The following is a 22443-nucleotide window of genomic DNA, read 5'->3' on the forward strand; positions in this document are numbered from 1 at the left end:
AGATATTAAAAGGATAGTTCACCCAAAAATTAAAATTCTGTCATTGTTTACTCACCCTCAAGTTGTTACAAACCTGTGTGAGTTTCTTTCTTCTGTTGAACACAAAAGAAGATATTTTAAAGAATGTTGGTGACTAAACAGTTGACGGCACCCATTGAATTCCATAGTAGGGAGAAAAAAATATGGAAGTCAATGTCAACTGTCTGGTTACCAACATTCTTCAAAACATTTTTTGTGTTCAACAAAAGAAAGAGACTCATACAGGTTTAGAACAACATGGGTGAGCAAATGATGACAACATATTTGGGTGAACTATTCCTTTAAGCAGACAGTCTACTTATACTGAGTTAGTTGGCACATTTTTGCAATGTTATAAAGTCAACAGAATGTTCAAAAGGGACCATCAAAATTAAAGTGTTACCCTTGAAACAAATGATTAATTTTGCAATATGTCTAGGTGAATAATCAAATAAGCCCATTTGTGAAATTGATCATGTGATCTTTCTTCAGTAGTCAGAAGGTCTTCCACTGAGATGCATCAAATCATGCATTATGTTTATCACAAACGTGTGGAGTTCATGCAGCTGGAGTGCTGCTGTCATTAAAAGTCAAAAAGCTAAATAGAAGCATTTTCTTAAGCTATGTCAAGTCAAATATATTTATATAGCGCTTATTTATGAATGCCTGGCTAAATAGATGCGTCTTTAGTCTAGTTTTAAACTGGGAGAACGAGTCTGAGCAACGAACAATATCAGGAAGGCTATTCCAGAGCTTCGGAGCTAAATGTGAAAATGCTCTCCCTCCTTTGGTGAATCTGGATATCCTAGGAATGACCAGAAGCCTCGAATTTAGTGATCTTAAAGAGCGCGATGGACTAGGCCTATAGGGCGATAGAAGATCCGTTAAATAGACTGGAGCTAAACCATTCAGAGCTTTATAAGTCAAAAGCAATACCTTGTAATTAATACAGAACTTTATAGGTAACCAATGAAGTGATGATAGAATCTGTGTTATATGATCATATTTTCTTGATCTAGTAAGAACTCTAGCGGCTGCATTTTGTACTAAGTGTAGCTTGTTTATTGAAGATGCAGGACAACCAGCCAATAAAACATTACAGTAATCTAGTCTCGAGGTCATGAATGCATGAACTAACTTTTCTGCATCAGGGACTGATAGCATAACGTTGCTTAGCTATGTTTCTACTTCATCAAGCTGAATGTGAAGACGAGCAAATGTCTATGTGCATTAAATATGTGATTTGTATACTGTATGTTAGAATTATGTAATACATGTCTCGATCTCGATATGTCACGTGATTATATTGCATGAAATATAATGATTCTGGGTGGGATGAAGTGCACAAACATACGCAGTGACTTTCCCCAAAGAGTTTATTGTCGTCAGACAGCTCGACGATTCGTTCTTGGCTCCTTGTGTAAGTTAAACCTACTAGCCACCATCTGTCTGTTAAGCTGCTCATGCGCATAACGGTCGTGACGTCTAGACGCTACGCAGTTCTCAGTAGCGCCACCGGGGGGCGTCAGGCTACGTGAAAGTAAACAGAGTGACGCCAGAGTTTTGCAGTGGTGGGGAAGGTATACGTCACAGGCATAATGGCGGAGGCTGGTTGAGAAGGAGAATTACTCCGAGAAGCGGCATTGAAACCAACTTCATCGCCAGCTGACTAGGTGACTGCAGGTCCGAAAATGGCTTGCAATTTCAGCCAGGAGAGAAAAATCGACAAGGAGAGCAGCAAGATCGGCGGCCTAACATTGGAGGATGGCGACAGCAAGAAACAATTGTTGTCAGCCTCTAGCACGGCCACATCCAAGCAAAATGGCGATCAAGCTGAATGTGAAGACGAGCAAATGTCTGAACAAGATGCCACTGAGCGGCGGAGGGCAGGGCTGTTGGACCTGAAAAATTGCGGCGGTGCGCCCTCGACACTGCCGAGGTCGACCGAGGAGCTGCCAAGAAGGAATTTTCAGATTCCTAGGAAAATCAAGGAGCGGAAAGGTTGTGTGTCCCATTATTACCACTACTACTGCCATTCCCGAAATGGACTGTTTTTGTTTCTCAGCTTTCAAGTTCGCTAAAAGCGCGCTCTTTGGTGCTTCGGGTCAAATGATTAGACCTGTATTGATATATAAACGTGGGATCTATATAATAAAACACGTGATTAGCCTGAAAGGTTTGCACTAGTTACTAAATGGATTTTTAGGGAGTGCAATGCTCGGAGCTGCAGGCAACGTTACGTCGGCGCTCTAATGCAACTCGCAGCACGTGAGGATTCGATTCGTTCGACGCTAAAAAGACGCACATTTTTGTCTAGCTGTTATAAACCTCACGGAGGCCGGTGTCATTGCTTTGCTAGTTGGATCCACACTCCTCCCACACCGTACAGAATTGCTGCACCACATGACACACTTCTTCCCCTCCTCATCAATGGCACCAGTGTGATTCGGTTGACCACTGCATTTCTCCGTTCAGTCTTTACGCACGACGTTTTAAACACCTGTTAGTCCTGAACAACCAGCCTTATTTAGACACCTCATTCATTCGCGCACTATTTCCGTATAGCGCTAAAGAAATTAAGACAGGAGAGCTTCCCAACAGAAAAACACTGCCTGAATGAAAGCGAAACTGGTGCTTGTAGTAGCTAATAGTTGTACTTTAAGTTAGTTATGCATGGCAACTCTCACTTTGTCACCTTTGTTGTGCAAGTTTCTGTCTGTAGGCGTTTTATCTTATCAAAAATAGCAGAACATGCACTAAACTATTGTTCTAAAGAGGACTAGACATTTCAAATGCATTTTAAACTCCGTTTTATGTCGCCTCGTAAATGTTTTGAATGATTAGTGAATCGACCAAGAAGATTTGTTTGGCCATTATGAGGTCGATTAACGGAACTAACCAAACATTCGATAGTTTTGCTTTTTGATTATGAAAATGTTATTTCGTTTGTTTTTAGCGAATTTATAGTAAATATGACACTATTATTTAATTATTTTGTGTCTTATTTGGCAACGTTATTTTGTGCAAGTATCAACATAATTTAAGCGACGGCTATTAAAAACCCAATTTCACAAGTTTTGATCGGTCTTTTATTGCGTTGAACTGCAAGATGCATCACATTGTACAGAGTGGCTGTCAGGTTATGTGCAACTCTTTACTATGCATTCCAGTTGGCAAAAAACAAAACAATCAAAATACACTATACAGCTTTTGTATAAATGTACTTGATAGTTTCTTTTATTGAATGCATTGATGTTGTTCTGATCTAATGAGCTGGGTCTTTAATGTGTGCTGTCCTCCAGGTCTCCTTCAGCATTTGTCTCCAGATTCCAGAGAGTTTGAGGAAGTTGTGAAGCTTCTGTCCTCGTTCTACCTGGACGCCACATCCCGTGGGACTTTCACCTACACCAAAGCTTCTCTCATTCACAACGAACTCTTGGAGAAAGAGGTGAGAGAGCTGCTTGCAATTGTAAAAGACTAGATTATTGAAATACCCATCAGGCCACTTTGGGGGCATTTTTCAGAGAATCAAATACTGATATGAAATAATTTGTCATTTTTGCCTTCACAGTTCATCGAGAAGAAAAGGGAACTGAAGCAGAATGGCAGGACAGAGGCTGAACTCGCAGAATCCTATGCTTTTCTGCTACCTGATAAGAATAAGGTGAGGTTGTGTTAGTTTTGCTTAGTGACACAATGTCAGTGAGTGTTATTTTAATCATAATATTAACACTTGGACTTTTTGTAGTCTGAGCTTGACCTCAGAATTTTGTACTACTACATATCCTCCTTGGGTGCAGTATAAACAAAACTTATTATTCTTGTTCTGTTGTTCCTGTTAATTTACTGAATTGTAAAGTGTTTATAATGCATTTACAACATAACTGCTACAATAATTACAATATTGGCAGTACTTTGAATAAAAAAATGTCAGTGTAACCACTTTCTTGTCTAAGTATTTATCAAAAAAACAGACATTTGAAAGGGCTTTAAATGGCATAATTTAGCGATAGTCTTGGTCAAAAGTGTGACTAACCAAATAAATATCTGATTTTCTTTACAAGGCTCACTGGATTTGCGAAAAGGGTCTTTCTGTGGGACATTCGCGGGTCAACAATCTGGGAAGCCCTCTCAAAGGTGAGCGTTGTGCTTCCAGTGAGTCTGTGTATATCTGTTTAGCTCTAATCCTTTGCTTGGGATGGGAGTCCTGGGAGGATTTTGTATTACTGTGGTCACTTGATCTTTGGTTTGGAATAGCTGAATTGGTCAAGGCCAAAAAGACCACTGCTCCATACTTTCTTGTGATCACTGGGCCAAGTAAATGTTAATTAACCAAACTTGCTACAAACGCTCATTTTTGCATTGATAAACTTTTTAAGTAACATCTGTTTTATATATTGGTCACCCCTATTACCTCTGTCTATTTTCAGAGCGTGTTTGAGGTTTTGGAAGTAATATTATGTTCATTTTTTTTAATTTGAGGCAAATTTCGGATGCATGATCTTTGTATGGTTGAATTGTGAAGCAGCGGCTGTGTGTTTAGAGACATTCACAAACCCAGTTTTGTAAATCTTGTAAATGCGACTAGGATCGCTTTAACTGGTGAAATTAATAGTTTCTGCAAATATTTAATCTTAGCAAACATAGTATGCTCTATGCAGAGACTGCATTCCAAATGGATTGCTAACAAATTTCTTGGGATTACCCCAAGGCTTTTTGTGGGTCACAGGAATGTCAGCCCAAGTAACTCTTCGATCCTTTTTTTATTTTTAGGGGTTTACCTCTCAAAATACTCAGATTTGTTACAAATGAATCCATTTGAAGTGGGTGCTGCTGGAGACATAATAATATTTAAAGTGATGAAGGTAAGTCTGTGACCAAGCATCAAATGTGACTAAAAGTTGACTGTGTCTTTCAAAAATAAAAAGTACATAAACTTCACTGCGGTTTCAAAACCAATAGTGACTTTTTCTCTTATTCTGCAGGGTAAAGTGAAGACCATATTTGAGAACATGCCCAAAAATAATCTTGAGCCGGCCCTAAAATATGACAGCCATGTGTACAAAAATGCCAGCAAAGTGACCTCATTATTGTCGTATAGGGCCTTTGAGCACACTCAGGTGAGTTGAGTTTTGACAATATGACTTTTTTTCTTCGTAATGTGTTCAGATGTGACCTGTTATGTATCTGATTTCCTTCTGTGTTTTATTCCAGCAATACTTATATGAATTTGCTTTTGAGGAGCTAAGATCCAGGCCGAGACATGTGCTGCCATATGCAGTTGTGTCTTTTCAATACAAAGGCAAAGAGTCGGCCACGGCCACACACAGGTATGAACGGGATAACTGGTGATCTGTGTAGAAAGTGTTCTCTGTGTTCTCAACACTCTGTTTTGGTTGTATTATTTTATTTCTAACAATTTATTTTCTCTTTTAGTAGATTAAACAGCATGTTATATGAAGGGCAAAGAGGTATGATTTGTATTTCTCTTTATAGCAGCCTAATAAAATGATTAGATGGGCATATTATCTAACTTACTGTATTATTATTCCTAATTTGATGCTTTAGTTCGACGAAGATATACAGTTTGGAGTGGCTCGCTGGTGAATAAAGGAGAGGAGGTCTATCAAGTGTACATCCGGTCTTCAAGACTCGCTCACCTTCCTCTTAAACTGTTAGTCTCATTTCTTTCAACCAATGCAATTTAACAAATGTTTTGTGCATTGGTTTAAAGTTTTTTTGTTTTTTTTCAGGCCAGACAAGCTTGACATCAATATTGCTATGCATATTGATCAAGTGAAGAGAAAGATCCCGCCCGTTCTGCTATCGTGGGAGGCGTACAGTGGATCACGAGAGGGTAGGATGAGTACCAGTGATGCTTTTCAGCCCAATACATGGCAAAACATTTGATGTGTCAGTATTGACATGTGATAATGTGGTATTTTGCAGTGTTGAAGTGTGGGATGTACTGCAGCCTGTATGAGGTCATGGGGAAGAGTAAACAGGAAAACAATCTCTCGGGACTACTGCACCGGCTTGAGAGAGAAAGAATGGTGAGCTCATTCACAGGCCACTTTACACTTTGATTGAATTAATCTCTTTATAGCGTTACCGCCCACCCTCTCCCCTCTACACAGTTTCTTCATTCTGTTGATAGAATCTGTCAGTGATGTGATGTGCAGAAGTAAAATTGGTGATGTTTTTTATTATAGTCATGCTATAAATAAACTCTTCACTCTAGGTTTTGGTGAAGCCATTGATAGACAAAGGATTTCTCTTCCTCCTTTCGTCCTCTCAGTTGTTCGCTACCACTGGTAGGTATATGCATAGTCTTTAACCTTGTACATTGCATTGGCACTGTGATTTTTGGCATGGAGTAATGGAGGCTGTGTGTTTGTTTCTTTTTTTTTTAAAGAGCGACGAGGAAGAAATGACAGGGTTTTGCAGGCACTTTTTGTTTTTCAAGAGCAAAGAATCATCTCAAAATTGAGTAAGTGTCTCTTTTTTTGGTAGTTTCTTGCAGTTTGTTTGTTTGCATTTTAAGTGTCTATGCATCACCATGCAGTCCTTCTAATGGCGTTTGCTTTTTTGTGGCAAAGTTTTGAAGAACTCTGGAGTTGATGAGGATCCTCCACTAGAGCCTAAAGACCCAATCAGCCACCAACTAGATAATTTTGTTCCCGCCCTGCATCATGGTCTCCACAAGCTGCGTGCCAATCCACCCAAAGAGCTTGCGGTGGGGCTGAAACTTCAGGCGCTGGACTACCTCAACCAGAAGGAGCAAGGTGCTATCCGGCCCTTTCACGTTGTAGAGTACCGGCACAGTCTGGATGAACGGACAAGCCAACACCTGGTGCCTCGTCCTAAGAATATGGATTTGGCGCTGAACTCTTACATATATGGTCCGGGACAGTTCCAGCTGCCTGTGGAGGCGCTGCAGCAGGGTCTGATGGAAAGCAAACAGGAGGCAGCATCTCAGGCAGCATCTCCCCCAGCAGGTGCAGAAGAGTACAGTCCTGTCTCAGACTGGGGAGGGTCAGATAGACAGGCTTCAAGCAGCAGTACAGTTGGGGTTTCTCAGTCTAACGGTGGCGCTCAGAGGACACAGAGTGAGTATGACAAAGAAAAGATGGAGAAATTGCTAAAGTTGATTCAGTTACATAAGCGGACTTTGAGCAAGGAGGAGGGCAGCGGGCCGGAAAGAGAGGAGGACTGGGACCCCGCTGGCCTGAAGAGGAGGTTGGAGAGGGAAGGTCCTGGAAGTGTGAGCAAGTACCTTAGGACAGGTCTACTGAATGGAGAGCCAGGGAGAGGTGAGTCTGTGCTGAAAAAATTTAGAGGTACAGCATGGAGGTTGGATACTACTGTAAGAGAACAACAGTTAGACAAAATAAAGAGACCAATATGCTCAATGAAGACCAGGAGTCAAAGTTCTCCACACTTCTAAAGGCCGTAGAAAATAAGAGGATCCAGCCTCAAACTAATTTAGGATACAGATACATTAGTACTTAAAGTTAATCAGTGGACATCATTCCTACAGGTTCTGATATGTTAACAGTGCAGATAATTCTAGCTGCATCCAAAAATAGTATTCTGTTCTTTATGCAAATGAGGTCACTATCTTTGACACACTTCATCCAATATATGTAAGAATTTTTGGTGAGGGTCACATCAATTCCTGATTGACTCTTCTCAGTTAGGGCCACTGTTGAACTCTCCTGGAGACTATGTCTTTGGCAAGGTCACATGCTTCTAAAAATACTAAACAACCCCTGCAAGCAAAATTAGATAAAACATAGGCAATATCTTTTCCCTTCAAGGCTCAGTTTTTGTCAGGACTTCATTGGAACAGAACATGAAAGCTGATTTCCAATTCATTATATAATACACTAAGAGGGATGGTAAATCCACCCCCTTCACTATACAGGGTTCCCAAAATCTTGGAAAATCTGAAAGTATCAAGGTTTTGGAATTGTAAAGGCTGTGAAAATTAATGGAAGTTATTACCAAAGTTTCTTAATTCTCTCTTCTTGACTATCTCTTATTTAGTGCTGTTATTTAAGTAAAGGTGGTATTCAAAGGGTCATGTGAAGTGATTGTCATATGTCTAATAGAAGTGCAGTGTGCCTAATGAGAGACAAGTTGCTCTATCTACTTGCATGATCTCCAGAGACGCAGAGAGAGAAGACGTCAGATTGAGGCTGACGCATCAGCCCGACCCTAAGAGTAACTGTATGTGCTGAAGGACCTTACACTGAAATTATTAACAGTGTTCACAATGCAAGAATGTGCCTGCAACTAATTTAGTTACTTTATGACAGCTACCTAATGAAGTCTCTCTGTTTTTCTGTATGCATTTCTTTCGTGTTTTTGTTTCCAATTACACAATCACTAAAAGGTGAATCCTATGAAACCTGTCAAAAACATGCCTGGGTTTTGTCATCTAAAAAAAAAAGAGAGAAATTTTATGTCTTGCAGAAATTATGTTGAGCTCAATAGAGTGTGACTGCAGTTCCTTAGAGACATGAGCTCCTTGTTGACAGCTGGTTTCTCTTTCTCTTAGTGGTGATGGACAGCATGGGGCTGTGTGACACAGACCTGCGGGAGCGCGTTTCTCAGAGTGCCACCCTCCGAGACACGCATGCCTTGCTCAAACTCTTCCTCAGCACGCTCAACAGGATGGCCCAGAACTCTAGCACTGCCAGCAGCCAGCCTGCAATTCTCCCCAAAGACATAGAGGGATACGAGCCCACCGACTCAGCCGCCCACTGTGATCTTGACCTGCGTGGCAGGCGTGCTGATGCAGAGCAGGTTAACCTGGATTGCTTGGAGGTGTGGACTGTTCCTCATGATATCTAATGCCACACTCAACTGTTGTTTTAGTTAACCTTTAGAATATGTGTGTAGGAGCAAATGGCCTGCAGCAGGAGCAGTGTGGATGTGTACAGTCCCTCTTCCAGTCTGGAGCAGCAGCTCTCCCGTCCAGCAGAGACCTCACATCAGAGCCACAATCCCTGGAGCATATCCACCGCAGGTTCGTCCTCACCTGCATACTTGCAACAGACTTGTTCGTAACACACACCACTGTTCAAAAGTTTGGGGTTGGTTAGAATTTTTTTTATATATATATTTTTGAAAGTGCATTTTTTTTTTATATTCATCCTGAATATTCAGCTTTGCCATCATATAAATACCTTTTGAAATATAATAAACAAGAACATTTATTATATTTCAAAAGGTATTTCTATGATGGCAAAGCTGAATATTCAGGAGCCATTGCTCCAGTCTTCAGTTTCACATGATCCTTCTGAAATCATTTTGATATGCTGATTTGGTGCTTCAAGTCATTAGTCACTTTAATGAGTTTACGTTCGTATAACAATTATTGATTTAAATATGCTTTCTTTCAGAGTCAAACCTTGTATACCCCCTTAAACACTTGTACAGTGTAAAAATATTTTAAATAATAAATTGTTACATTTATTGAAATAATAATGAATTGACAAGACTAATAAACATATTCTGTTTTTAGCTTTAGAGGGTGTTTGTGAACCTTTTGTTAGTGGAGGGGAGAAGCAGGGACACTCTACGGGCAAAGTAGTAGACTCTATCCTCGACAGTGAGTTCCAGAACCTCTGCACAGGGATTCAGAAAATGATGGAGGACCAACATATAACCTACACCCCCCAAACTCCTTTGCCACGACCTGAGGATCAGACCAAACGGGCAAGCTCATTCTCACCTTTTGTTTCCAAATATGTCTCCTCCCTGCCTGTGCAGGGCTACGTTAACAGTCTCTGTGAAAAGATGGATCGTATGATCCGTTCTCCCAGCGTGTCTTTAGAATCTGTGGCTGTTACGTCACCACCTGCCGCTGCCCCAGTGCCCGCCCTCTTGCCACCTACTCCACCCCCTTCTGTCATGCCAGCTCCTGCCCAACCTACGCTGCCCTCACCTGCTGCTCATCCTCGCACTAAAACATCATCTCCAGTGCCTAAGTCTCAGGCTTTGTCGAGCAAGTCACAAGCTACCCTTAAACATCCTTCAGCCAAGCATCGCCTTGGCACTGTCAGAGAGGTCCACCTGTTTTCAGCAGAAAAATCAGTTGACCCCAAGGGTTCAGATGTTGTGGAAAGTCCTATGTGTTCCCCATCAGCAGGAAGTGCCAGGCATCCTCCAATCCCTTCAGTCCCAGAGATGCCCTCTGAGCCTACTCTTGCAGGAACCTCAAGCACTGTGGGGGCCAGTGTTATTGGACAAATCAAGCCCGATGTGTTGTGCACACTGATGGAGATCATGCAGAAGAATGCAGTAAAGTTTTACATTCAGAGAGGAGAGGAGGAGAGTGAACTCTGCACTGAGATCAAGGTCTGAAAGTATTTAAATGTCAGAATATACAGTGTGGTCTGATACTTTTGACCAACCTTTAAAAACCCTTATCTTTCACCTCCCTTGTTTGGTTTTACAGGAGTATTTAAGAAGTCTTGGAAACATTGATTGCAACCCTCAGAATTACCTAGAAATTAAAAGTCAGCAAAAGTTTATGATCATTATTCAGAATGAGGATATCGCAGCTCATGTACATAAGGTAACTAATAACTCGCCATTGTAAACTTCTGTTTCTTAAGAGTATTATTATTAGTTGCATAAAGCATCCATTTTGAGACATTGTTCCCTCTATACCCCATTTAGATCCCAGCTTTGGTGTCTCTGAAGAAGTTGCCTACAGTTTACTTTGCTGGAGTGGACAGTCTGGATGATGTGAAGAATCGCACTTACAATGAGCTCTTCGTGTCTGGAGGCCTTATTGTGTCGGATGAGCTCATACTCAACCCAGACAATATAACACTAGGTAAGAGCTGAATGGCTTAGTGGCTTACAAAATCTTCAGGCCACTGTCCAAAAGTTTACTGTGTGTGCTTTTAAATTCGTAGCTTTAAGTGAATGCAAAAATGTGTGTATCCTTTAATTTAAAGGCAGCATTTTCTAAATGCATCTTAATTATCTTATTGTGTATTATTTATTCACATGTTTATTTTTATTTTTTTTATATGATGTAACATAATTTTTTATTAAAAACATCATTACTCGATCTTCCGGTGAAAACAACAGACTTCTCTGGTGACATACTTCTCCAAACATTAGTCTGCTTAAAACTGAATCTTTCTTCCAAATGGTGCAAGCTTGCATTCAGAACTGCCTCCATCAAATCAACAACCGATTAATTTGATAATCCATTTCACTCGGATGTATGTAGCAATATGGAAGAAAATGTCTGTTTCTACTTTCATTACATCAAGACTTTAAGAACTGACATTTATGTTTACAGAGAAGCTACAGGCATTTCTTAAGTTCCTGGAGGAACAGGGCTCACCCTGGAAGTGGAAGGTGCACTGTAAGACGCAGAAGAAGCTTAAAGAGCTCAGCAGGTTAGAGACAGAATGATTAGTCTAATTCACCAATCCTGACAGACTCCTAGTCTCCAATATCTCACACATCTTTCCTTTCACAGGTTAAACACTGAGGCCCTGAATCTTTTGAACCTGCTGACGACATACCAGAAGAAACACCTGGTGGAGTTTCTGCCTTATCATGAGTGTGATACTCCTTCTAGGCAGGCTCCTGATTTGGACTGTTTGGTAAAACTGCAGGCTCAACACACACAGCTTCGACACCTCATCTTCCTCACAGGTACGCGCAACAGGTCTAATTGAAGGCTGGTGTTTATGAATGGGGGTATGTGGAATCATCTGTGATGTTTCTTAATCAATCGGTGCTGTGTTTATATACAGAAAGGCATGACGACACATTCTCACAGTTCTCCGGTAGTGGAGTGATCATTGCGGGTATGAATGACATCATGAACAACTTCCAGAGTTTGATCAGTGTCCCAGAAGAAGTAGCATTGGCTGCCCTACCTGATCCAGGTAAAGACTGCAGAGTTCTTTACTACTTCTGACAAAATTCACAAAGAAATTATAGATGTTGATACGGTATCTTCTCTTTGACTGCTCAGTGGAGCCTGATGCAGTTCGAGATGAGGAGGACATGTCTATAGACTCTGAGGATGACATGCTGGTTATCAATGAGACTTCCATTCAGACTGAAAATGACCTGTCGGAACCGCAGGCACCTCAGCCCCCTCCGCCTCAGACTGATGGATTTCGTCCTCCCCTCCCTGACCAACCCTCTTTGGACCCCATTATCGATCCACTTGTGCATCCAAACCCTACCACCTACCCTACCCAGGGCTCTTACTTGACTGATTATGCAGCTCTGAAGTCTGCCATCGCTCAATATAAAGCTGCCAGTCAGGACGGCACCCCTAGGCCTGAAGTAGAGGACACCCTGGCCAGTTTTGGCGTGAATCCCCACCAGAGCTACCTGTGTCCCAACTCAGCACAGTGGAGCCCTTACTCTGGTTCCCCTGCATACCATATGTCCTCGGCATATTCATCTCCTGTCAGCGTGGCCTCCAGGGGATCAGAGTACAGTCAAACTGCTGCTCCTCCTGGGACTCAACCTCCTACAAACTCCTGCACCTTACCTGTTGCCCAACCACTCACCCTTCCCCTTTCCCTCCCACAGCCGTCAGTTAGCTTGGTGGAGGTGCCTCCTACTCCAGAGTCAGCCTCCTCTCTTCAGCCACCTGGTCCTGTTCCTGACAGTATGGGAGTGCCTGGGGCGGCAACTGCTAATCAGCAAGGACTTGCTGGCTCTCAAACTGCTAAGATGTGTGTAGAGACTGCTTCCTCATCCTCCGCTTCTTCCTCGTCCACTATTCACACCACTTTTCCCTCCTACCCAGATGCTACGCTTTTCCCAGCCCTCACTCCAATTCCCCCTGTTCCACCGCTTTACAGCTGGGTTCCTACACCGGGAGCCCAGCAGGGATATGCGGCTGGACAGAGTGGGGCAGGATTCAGCACTCTTCCTTCCACCCAAACTGAGGCTGCTAGGCCTGCAGATGGATCGTGGGTGGGAGACACTGAGAGCGGAACCTCTCGTGGACAAGAGGAAGATGATGTCCCTGCTTCAGCAACCTCTAAAGTGGGCCAGCAGGAGGGCAGTAGAGATAAAGGAAGTGCGCTGGGTAGTTCGACCTCATGCAGCCAAGGCAGCAATATTCCAGTGGACTCTTCCTCTGAGAGTCAGGGAAGCAGTCAAGCCCCTCCTACCAGGGGTGGCACTGCAAGCCGAGGACTCTTACCCATCCCTGGAGCCACACTGGGAGCCTTGTGCCGAGGCGGACACAACAATAGCATGTACAATCCCAGAGGTGGATCAGCTGATATGATGCGTGGTGGCTTCAGGGGTCGAGGAGTACCACCACATCCCATGAGATCTAGACCTGGCCGGGGTCACATCAGAGGGGGCCCGTCCTGTAACTGGGGCTATCCCCCTGGGAGGGGAGGGGGTGGTCGGCCAGACTACTATTCGGACTACACATACAACTAAATGCCATAGGGATGCTATGCTCCCTCATAGACTACTGGCATTAGGAATGTACATATTTACCATTAAGAGCACATCAAAATATCATCATCTGAAATAATAAAAAAAAAAAATTTAATCTGGTTTTGTATAAATGAGATTGGTGACTCAGACGGTGGCCAGATTTCCACTGTTTTCAGTAATGCCCTTCCTAAACAAGATGTTTGAGAAACCTTGTTCATACCACTATATTTATATTGCCAAGAAATGTAATTGCCTTTCAATGTTTCATTTTTGTCAATACTTTTTGTTCGGATTTTCAAAAAAAACTGTTTGTGAACAAGGAGCAAAATGCAGACAATATTTTTTTAAAGAGAGAAAGTGAGTCGTTCTTCATTTTAGCTGTTTTTGGTTTTTTTTACATTCTTGGTTGTACAGATGTTCTATTAAAACAAGGTTGTATCAAACATTGTGATATTGTGTTCAGTATTAACTCTTGGGAATGGTTGTACTCTTTGTACATGTACATAGTTATTTATGATGTTATATAAAAATGGTTAAGGATTTTCTTTTCCAATGAGGTTAATCAATGCCAAAGTTGTTTCATATGTGTGCATTGGTAACATTCGACCTAATGGTTTTATAGCCGGCCAGCAGAGGGCATCATTTCCTAATTAATTCTGCTGGTCTGATGCTGATGCAATTTTCTAAAGGGTTTGTTTTTTTGTCAAAAAACAATGAATCAGTGTGTTTAAATGTATAAAGAAGATTATGCATCTTTATTTCAAAACTGACTCTGAATTTGCCCTTTGTATATGACAAACATGAATATGGTTAGCTGAAGTTCTGTAGAAAATACCTCAGGGCATTTCACAAATGTTACTATTTAGATAAACAGCTATGTCTCTAAAAAAAATAATGCGTACGATTTTGTTTAAAACACCTTTTCTGCTATTTCTATAGTTCAACCCAAGTGAATGTCAGATGTGGCTGGGATGTTGTTGATCTGTTGTTTGGTTACATTTATCACCTCCTGAGTTCAGTATAGGTTAGAAAGAAAAATAAGACCAAATCATGCCAACAGCAGAATGAAAAAAGAAAAAGAAAGCTTAAAGGATTAAGAGAAGGCTGAAAAAATTGTTGGAGTACCTAGGTTTTCCCCAAAGAGTAATCTGCTAAAATCTGACTCCCGGTCATCTAATCTCTCATTTAATGTAGTCATCTCTTAAAACAACTCTATAAACAAACTGTTTTTCTGTTGTTCCTCTGTATTGCACAGATAGGGAGACTTGATTTTAACCACATCAAATGAGATGAGTTTATGACAAGATCAGATCCGTTTGGTGAGTCTGATAAATGTTTTGGGAATTTTAGGATGTACATGTTACGGACTTAAAGAGAATGAGATCTAATGAGAAATGATTGAATGCGATCACATAGGCCTATTTTTTATTTATTTAAACAAATCTGGTAGCATTGCATTTGGCAGGGCTTTGTGAACTGCACAGCAGTTGTCAAACAACCAGGGGACATGTGTCGTATTACGTATGTGAAAGTGGGTTGCCGCCCGCAGATAAATCTGATCACATCTGGAAATGGACTGCATGGATTTACTCTGTACCTTGGTACCCTTTCATTTTCATATTTTGCTTTTAGTTTGCATGGTGTGGGAGGGAAAATTCTGGCAGGGGTGTTAATCCTCTCTCATAGCACATCTCTGTAATGAAAGAGCAATTTGCTTAATGCTAAGTGCAGAAATGAATAATATCACACATAAACAGACATCACTACATTGCCTTCGCTGCTGCTTCTTCATTTATCTTGTTCTTTGCTTTTCACAACTGCTAGGTGCGAGCTAGAACATTTATTTTCGTATATGGTTCCGCACCAAAATTCGTCGTTTTTTTTACATAAAGGATTAGATGTATCTAATAGTAATGACACAACTGAACAGATTAAACCTTAGTCTTAAATAGATCTAGAAGGTCTTCTGTTGAGGTTATGAGATTACTGATATGTCCTCTCTTTAAATCACTGTCTGCTTTATCTTTCTGAAAAACTATACATGAAGAACTTGTGGTCACTCTATCTTCCCATCTAAATGAGATGTGTAACTGACTAAATCAGATGAAGCGCTGATAGTTTTTGATCTGTGCAAATAACTGCATTGCTGACAACCTTTTGTTTGTCACGGTGACTTTTGAGCTTTTTGGAGCAAATTCAATACATTTGCTCCTGGGGTCTCTAAAATATAAGATTTGCCGCTTTGGATTTTCAGCACATTACTAGCAGCAGCACAGTCCCATGCATTCATTACTTCATACTGTGAGAAAGGAGACACCCTCTAAATCTGAGGATCAAAATAATTTATTAGGGAATAATGACAGATTAATTGGTGATACTTGTACCTATAATTCAAACAGGTTAAGCAATCCTATAGGATTTTGAAGTCACAAATGTGCTACTCTGAGTAATTTCTTTAGCTGATAATGGTAATGTTTTCTGTGTCCCATTCAACAGCAGGCTGTTCAACAACAAATGCAGCTTTCAGATGGCCGTTTTTCCCTGCCATGAGTGGCTCAAGGAACATTACATGCCTGTCGGACTGAGACTTGCCCTTGAGTCGATCAGTTGAAGGATCAGCAAAGATAGAGGCCAGAGTGCAGCGGTCTTCTCCAAAGGTTGAGATGGCTGGAGAGGAGGGAGGAGGTTTGCAGCAACCACAGCGACATGGGGTTAAATACAGATACATCAATATCAGGACAAGGGTCACAACACACCCAAAAAGAGTGGTGTAGCCTGTGTTGAACGGCTCCTCTGAGGAGCGCTGGGCTACGACAGTTAGGTTCACTTCTCGTGATTCATTTATCATCCTTGTATTATCCACAGCAGTGCACTGGTAGACCCCCGAATCTATGGACTGGGCAGCAAGAATATCCAAGCTACCATCTTGATTGAGACGTAGAGTTCCGTTCTGGATCAGCTGAGAGATGTTCTCTTGATGAGGAATGATCCAGCTGTAGGACAGGTCTTCTCCATTTAGTGTTCCAGTGCAGTCCAGTCTCACTTGTTCACCCTCATAAACAACTTTATCAGCCTTTGGGGATATCAGGGATATCATCTTCCCAATTGTACAGTTCTCAAAGAAGTGTGCAGAGCGCAGAAAATTAATTGAGATTTGAGGTTCACCATACTTCAGACACTTATAGTCATCCTTGTAGTCTTTCACGCTTGCGTATCCCTTCTGCTCCCAGTGCCAAAACATGCGGTACACAGAGCAATCACACTCCAGACGGTTGTTATGCAGAAACAGGCCTTTTTGCACCGCAACAGGCAACAGCACAATGTCATCCATGGGCAAACGAAACAGACGGTTTGAGGAGAGGTCCAGCGTAACCAGGTTGGGGTGGCTATGCTTGCGAACTGAGAAGAACGGGAAGTCTGTGATCTGGTTGAGGCTAAAATAAACCTTTCTGAGACTACCGAGCCCCATTAGTGTGTTGCTCTCCACGCGGGAAAGACGGTTGTTGTACAGCAACAACACCTCCAAGGCCGGTAGGTTCTGGAAGTGATACTTCCCCACCACCTGCAATTTGTTGGAAGATAGGTCCAGGTATCGTAGACCGCTGACGTTATGGAAAGCTCCCGGGCTGAGCAAGGAGATGCGGTTATGGGACATATGCAAAGTGTGCAGCCTTGGGAGCCCGTAGAAGCTGTCGGCTGCCAGCCATGTTAGTCTGTTATGACTGAGGTCCAAGACAGAAGTCGTGACTGGAAGCAGGTTGGGAAATCTATCCAGACCTAAAGAGCCACAGTTCAGTATGTCAGAGGTGCACAGGCAGCCCTGAGGACAACTAGCTCCTGAGAGCCGAAACAAGAGCGAGATCAAAACCATATAATATGTAGAGATCATTCTTTTGGTTGCACGTTAAAAGGATTACATCAGGAACAGTGCTGGCACAGTTGGAGAAACACTCAACACAGGAAGCCCTCTGCTCTTAAATCCCAGAAAGGTCATTTTCCAATTGTCATGTCCTCCAGTATTTCACAAGAGCAGATCATCAGAGCATAAGAGCAGATGGACAGTATCTGGGGCAAGGAATGCACTTAGAATAAAAGAGTCTGTAAATATGATTTATAATTAAAATTTGTTTTACATTGTTTAACGTATTCTATTAGCACAATATACACAGGAAAGCCTACCAGAAAAGTCACTTAGAACCTTCTTAGATCTGGTTCCTCTGTTCTTACTTTGACGTATCAATCCATAATTAGAAGTTCTTCAAACCGATTATCCTGATTTGAAAATATCCAGTAAGTCCAAAGCGTTTTCCAGCAAGTTTTATATTTCCCTAAACGAAACTCGCACCTTTCCCATGCAGTTCTCCTGAGATTGAGCACCCTTGTTTGTAGAGTGTTCTTTCATTGAGTGATGAGTCCACAGAGTGCAGCACCAATCTCTTCCCATCCTTCCCTCTGCTTCCTATTCAGAGCACCGCCTCATGTCTCTCCCTCTCATGCTGTGATTATTCCCGATACGGCTCTCTCTTTCTATCTTTCTTTCTACTCTCTCACTCTGTCTCTTTCTCTCTCCAATTGTTTAGTTCCTTTAATCCCCACGGGATTTGTCTTTTTCCGTTTCAATTTTTTTTCCCTCACAGACTATCTCTTAACAGGATTTCGGATGCTGTGTTTGTATCGTCTTACATTTCACGAAAATCATCAAAATTCAAAACATTTGGACTTGGATGAGAGAGAATATGTTTGTATGGCATGAGGTACCAGTTAGCTTTGACTCCCCCTCATCTCCGCTGCCAGGCAGTGTTTGGCAGCTGTTGTCGGTTGTCTTGGTCATGGTGGTCCTGAGAGAGCTGACTGCTGTCACACTGAATTGGTCTTGGTTTGTTTGTGCTTCTCCAGAGGCCTTTGGCACAGTTTGTCTCCCACAGTTATCATCCTGTACATCTGAATGGTAGTATTGATATTTTATCTAAATGATTTGAATATCTAACTGTTCTAGTTTCATTTGATTAGCTGAACATCTATCTATCTATCACTTTGATTGAGGTAAACATTGTTACCTCGTTTGAAAATAATTACATAATGAAATCCACCTTCAATTCATATGTCCATGCTTTTTAATAGATGGGTGCAAAATGAGGCCCATGAAAGCATAATGTTTCGGAATATAATAGATCTTGGAGTCAAGGCAAGTTAATCAGTCGCAGCATGTGACAAATCTAAAGCTGTGAAATGGAATTAGGATGTTTGTTTTTATAGAGTGCCATTCTGTTGGGGTGGCATCTCTTCAGAAACACTGATGCATGGCATAGATAGCTGGCAGCAGTCACATTGACAGAAGCACAGAGTAGCTACTCCCACACACAAGACCAAACACTGATAAGTCTTACAGTATTCCAGAAAATGACTGGAAACAGCTTTGCACAGTATATCTACTACTCTACACTCACATGATCTGGGCACACGAGATGCTGAATGTGGTGGAAATTATGTGGTGGAAATTAACTGAACAGGGAGAAGCTTTGAATTCAGTTGCAGCCTTATATATTGTCTTTGATAATAAACCATTTAAAGTCCCCCTGTAGTAGTCAATAATTGTATCCCTTAAAACTCATCTTTGAATCACCAAAATGACATATTTAAACGTTTTTTCCCGTGAAATAAAATTATTCATGCCTTAAAATAGCTTGAATGTAACTACACCCTTGCTTCATCCACTATATGCGGATTCATGAATATGCTAATTAACGCATCTTCACTCACTCACGCCAGCTCAGAGATCCAGTCAATTTACTGAGGTAAACTCTGCACATTGGTATCGCTCTTTACAAGGTCAAACACATAACCGTAATTAATATGATTAGCCTTTTGCTTGACAACGTTATCAAACAGCTTATAATGTGTTGCTAATGCTACACAAACCATGTTCATGTTCACATCTTAGAGTCAGTCAGCTGCCTTCTAAAATTCAGTAGGCCTAGCCTATCCTTACAAATGCTTTGAACAACTCAGAACGTCAGTGGAGAAAGGCATGTAGTTCATCATAACATCGTATTCGTAATATACATCATACACCTACTATATTGCTAAATCTACCCGATTTTTCATATCAACAGAAAAATATACCGTGATAACCTGTCTTCTCTTGAGACTCCACTGCTTCAGAGCGGTCTTAATGATATGCAAAAGCCTGCCCGCATGTTGACGTGATTAGTTTCAAGGTAGTTTGTGACTTAAAGTTTAAAAACTTTAGACTTAAACTGTGTCACTCAGTTTTGGGTGAAAACATTTCTAAAATTAAATCTCAATCACATAAACCCGCAATGCACCATTTGGAAAGTCCGATGCTCGAACTGTCTAGCAGGACGTCAGGGTGAGAGCGAAGAGTAAGGTTTGGTCTGTTTGTTTTATTTTTTGGAAAGTATAGCCTACTGTCGAGGTCTTTTTGTACCCTGTACCCAAAGGTTTTTTTTACAATGGTATTTTTCAAAACTAGGTTGTTCCAAAGTCATTAAATTAAATAATTTATAGTTTTATTATTTAATGTATTATAATTTCATAGACGTTGGATCATCAAACAGGTTGTTCATATAAACAAACAGTAGGTGGAAGCACTAGCATAGCCTATGTGACAAATTACATGATTTTAGTCCAGTGAATTTATGCTGAATGGGACACTTTAAATAAAAAATGTGTTGGCTAAAACAGTGGTTGAATTTTACTTTTTCCATTTTTCGTTTTTGTTTTGTAATTGTTCAGATAAAGCTACTGAATATCTAGTTATGTGCCTGCTCACGTGATTAATAGCCTATACATGCTATAAACACAATGTTATGAAATACAGATTTTTTTAGGCAGTGTTGGTTTTTGCTTCTATCATGCCCCATTTAGTGTGACAAAATGCCTTTTTTTGTTTTCCCACCTCAGTTTGTTTCTTCTTTGTGTTTGAGGTGTTTGTGTTGGCCTGTCGAGGAGGTGGACTCAAGCATTCATTTCCTCCTGCTGACCTCCTCTCTTCAGCAGTGAACTCACACAGAGACTCTGCGTGAGGTGATCGATTGGAGACAACGGGCAGTAATTCCTCCTCTGGAGAATGTGCAAATGAGATTAATTGATCGAGTTCACCATGGAGGCAGTGAGGAGAGTCATAATTAGTTACACTGAATAGTGTGCTGTCTGTATGTTTGTTCATGTGGATCTCTGTCTTTGTTAGTGAGCAAGACTGCAGGTCTATTCATCACATTCAATATATTGTAACAATAAGACTTGTTATTGCTTGAGCAAACAATTAGAAGGGCAACAGAGATTATTCTCTCTATTCATCTGAAATGTATTTTATCTCATGTATGGACCAAAAACCTTATAGCAACCGGGTTTTTTTTTCTTCTATATTTGTTGCTTGATTTTACCAATGCACGCTTCCATTTTAAATCATTACCCTAATATGTGTTTTGGTCATTATTGTCTTTTTGGTAGTCAGACATTTTTCAATTACAGGCTAAATGAGGTACTGTCGCATAATTAGCCCACATTTAAAGTGTATTACAACTTGCTTTTAGGCCACAGCACAGAGTATTGTATCTTGCCTAATGACTCGAAAATAATGAGAAAAATATTTTAGCTCCATTTCCATGGATACAGACCCATGACTGATTAATCTGCTTTGCCCTTAATTATGGCATGCTTCATTTGTGGTTCTATTGGATATATACAGCTGATTATTTGTAAGAAATTTGTCTGAATATACTGTAATGTATAAAAACGTAAAAAAGTAAGTAACCAGGTTGCCTTAAAATTTTGAGTTAATTGAAATTAAAAATTTGAGTTAAGACAATGGAGATTGGTTAAATCAACAGAAACTCAAAATATTATGTTATCTGGACCACATAAATGATCTAAGTTGATTTGACAAAAGAAAAAAGGTTGTGATAACAAATCATGAACATATTTTTTTCAGTGCATACACACACACACACGCACACCTTTTTTTCCTTTCTTTTTTTGATGGGCCAAAATGGTGGCCTTTTTTAAATAATGGCCTTTTTGCAGTCACGACTTCACCATATGTGGCTAAACAGAAACTTTTTCCAGAGAGATATTCACTGGAATTAAAGGTGTGTGTCACCGTGTTGCTGATACACGACAATGTTACTGAATACCAAATGGGGGCAGTAGTGTTCACTAAATGACAGCTTGCACCGATGCACTCCATTAGTGAGGCTGTGTCACTCACTGCACCCCCACAACCCATGTAATTTGTTATAATAGTCGGAGCATGCGAGGCACAGGAGGGTTCGAGGGAGGATCGCAAATAGATCACTAATTCTTCATTTCGAAAGTCTAGATCCCGCATTCCAGTGGAAGCACGTGTTTTTTTCTTTTCTTCTGTATGACGAGAACAAAGATTTTAACTGACATTGTGACGAATAGGGAAATGCACTGAATCAACAAATCAGATATCAATGATTATTATTTTAGTAACAAGCACTTTTCTGTCATTGCAAATAATAACACAGAATAAGATTATGTAAAGCGAGCAATTTCTTGTCTTAAGCAGTACCAATTGAACCCTTGAAGACTTTGAAGTTAAATTAAAAGGCTGTAAGATAAATCTAGGCTATACTTGTTAGTTTTGATCACAAACTGTTCACTTTAGTTCTCTTCATGTGTCAAAGTAACTAGGGGATGCATACATCCAGGATGCAGACAGCGCGTGTGAGCATTCAGGGGAGGGCGAAGTAACTGATGCTGAGCCAATGGAGATAGTCGTGCGAGACGCATCTGTCCGAAACCCAAACTAACCGCTGGCAAAACGCTGTCTCCGGTATGATGCACGGTGAGATGAAAATCTGATTGAAGTTTGAAGAAGCTCCCTCTTATTCACTGACTTTTGGAGATTCGCACGGGCAGGACTAAACGAAAAGGTAATACTACGCACGAGAAGGTTATTGTTGAAAGTTTTGTCGTGTT

General features: G+C 41.0%; 3 protein-coding genes across 4 annotated transcripts in view; 2 read left to right on the forward strand and 1 right to left on the reverse strand.

Annotated features, from left to right (window-relative positions):
• The first annotated feature begins 1575 nt into the window (after positions 1 to 1575).
• Positions 1576 to 14042, forward strand: tasorb (transcription activation suppressor b). Of its 2 annotated transcripts, none has more exons than XM_056246388.1 (23): positions 1576 to 2019; positions 3321 to 3466; positions 3590 to 3682; positions 4083 to 4155; positions 4792 to 4883; positions 5004 to 5138; positions 5233 to 5348; positions 5458 to 5489; positions 5587 to 5692; positions 5772 to 5875; positions 5968 to 6071; positions 6260 to 6332; positions 6434 to 6508; positions 6618 to 7331; positions 8582 to 8850; positions 8926 to 9052; positions 9551 to 10386; positions 10487 to 10606; positions 10711 to 10870; positions 11348 to 11447; positions 11531 to 11709; positions 11811 to 11945; positions 12035 to 14042. In XM_056246388.1, exons 1-23 carry the CDS (start codon positions 1710 to 1712, stop codon positions 13474 to 13476), a joined length of 5541 nt encoding a protein of 1846 aa, XP_056102363.1. In that variant the 5' UTR covers positions 1576 to 1709; the 3' UTR covers positions 13477 to 14042. The 2 variants fall into 2 exon arrangements, with proteins under 2 accessions (XP_056102363.1, XP_056102364.1); XM_056246389.1 differs by having other exon boundaries at positions 9557 to 10386.
• A 1857-nt stretch (positions 14043 to 15899) lies between these two features.
• LOC130081681 (amphoterin-induced protein 3) lies at positions 15900 to 17505 on the reverse strand. Its single transcript, XM_056246391.1, has one exon. The coding sequence runs from the start codon at positions 17363 to 17365 to the stop codon at positions 15932 to 15934; it is 1434 nt and encodes a 477-aa protein (XP_056102366.1). The 5' UTR covers positions 17366 to 17505; the 3' UTR covers positions 15900 to 15931.
• A 4624-nt stretch (positions 17506 to 22129) lies between these two features.
• Positions 22130 to 22443, forward strand: part of LOC130081683 (kelch domain-containing protein 8B-like) — a 159685-nt gene continuing 159371 nt past the window's right edge. The window contains exon 1 of the mRNA XM_056246395.1: positions 22130 to 22397. The gene's annotated coding sequence lies outside the window, so the exon portion shown is untranslated. The remainder of the gene's footprint in view (positions 22398 to 22443) is intronic.

This window comes from Rhinichthys klamathensis, unplaced genomic scaffold (assembly GCF_029890125.1).
Source record: "Rhinichthys klamathensis goyatoka isolate OS25496 unplaced genomic scaffold, OSU_Roscu_1.1 h1tg000037l_1, whole genome shotgun sequence".
NCBI classification, from domain to species: Eukaryota; Metazoa; Chordata; class Actinopteri; order Cypriniformes; family Leuciscidae; genus Rhinichthys; species Rhinichthys klamathensis.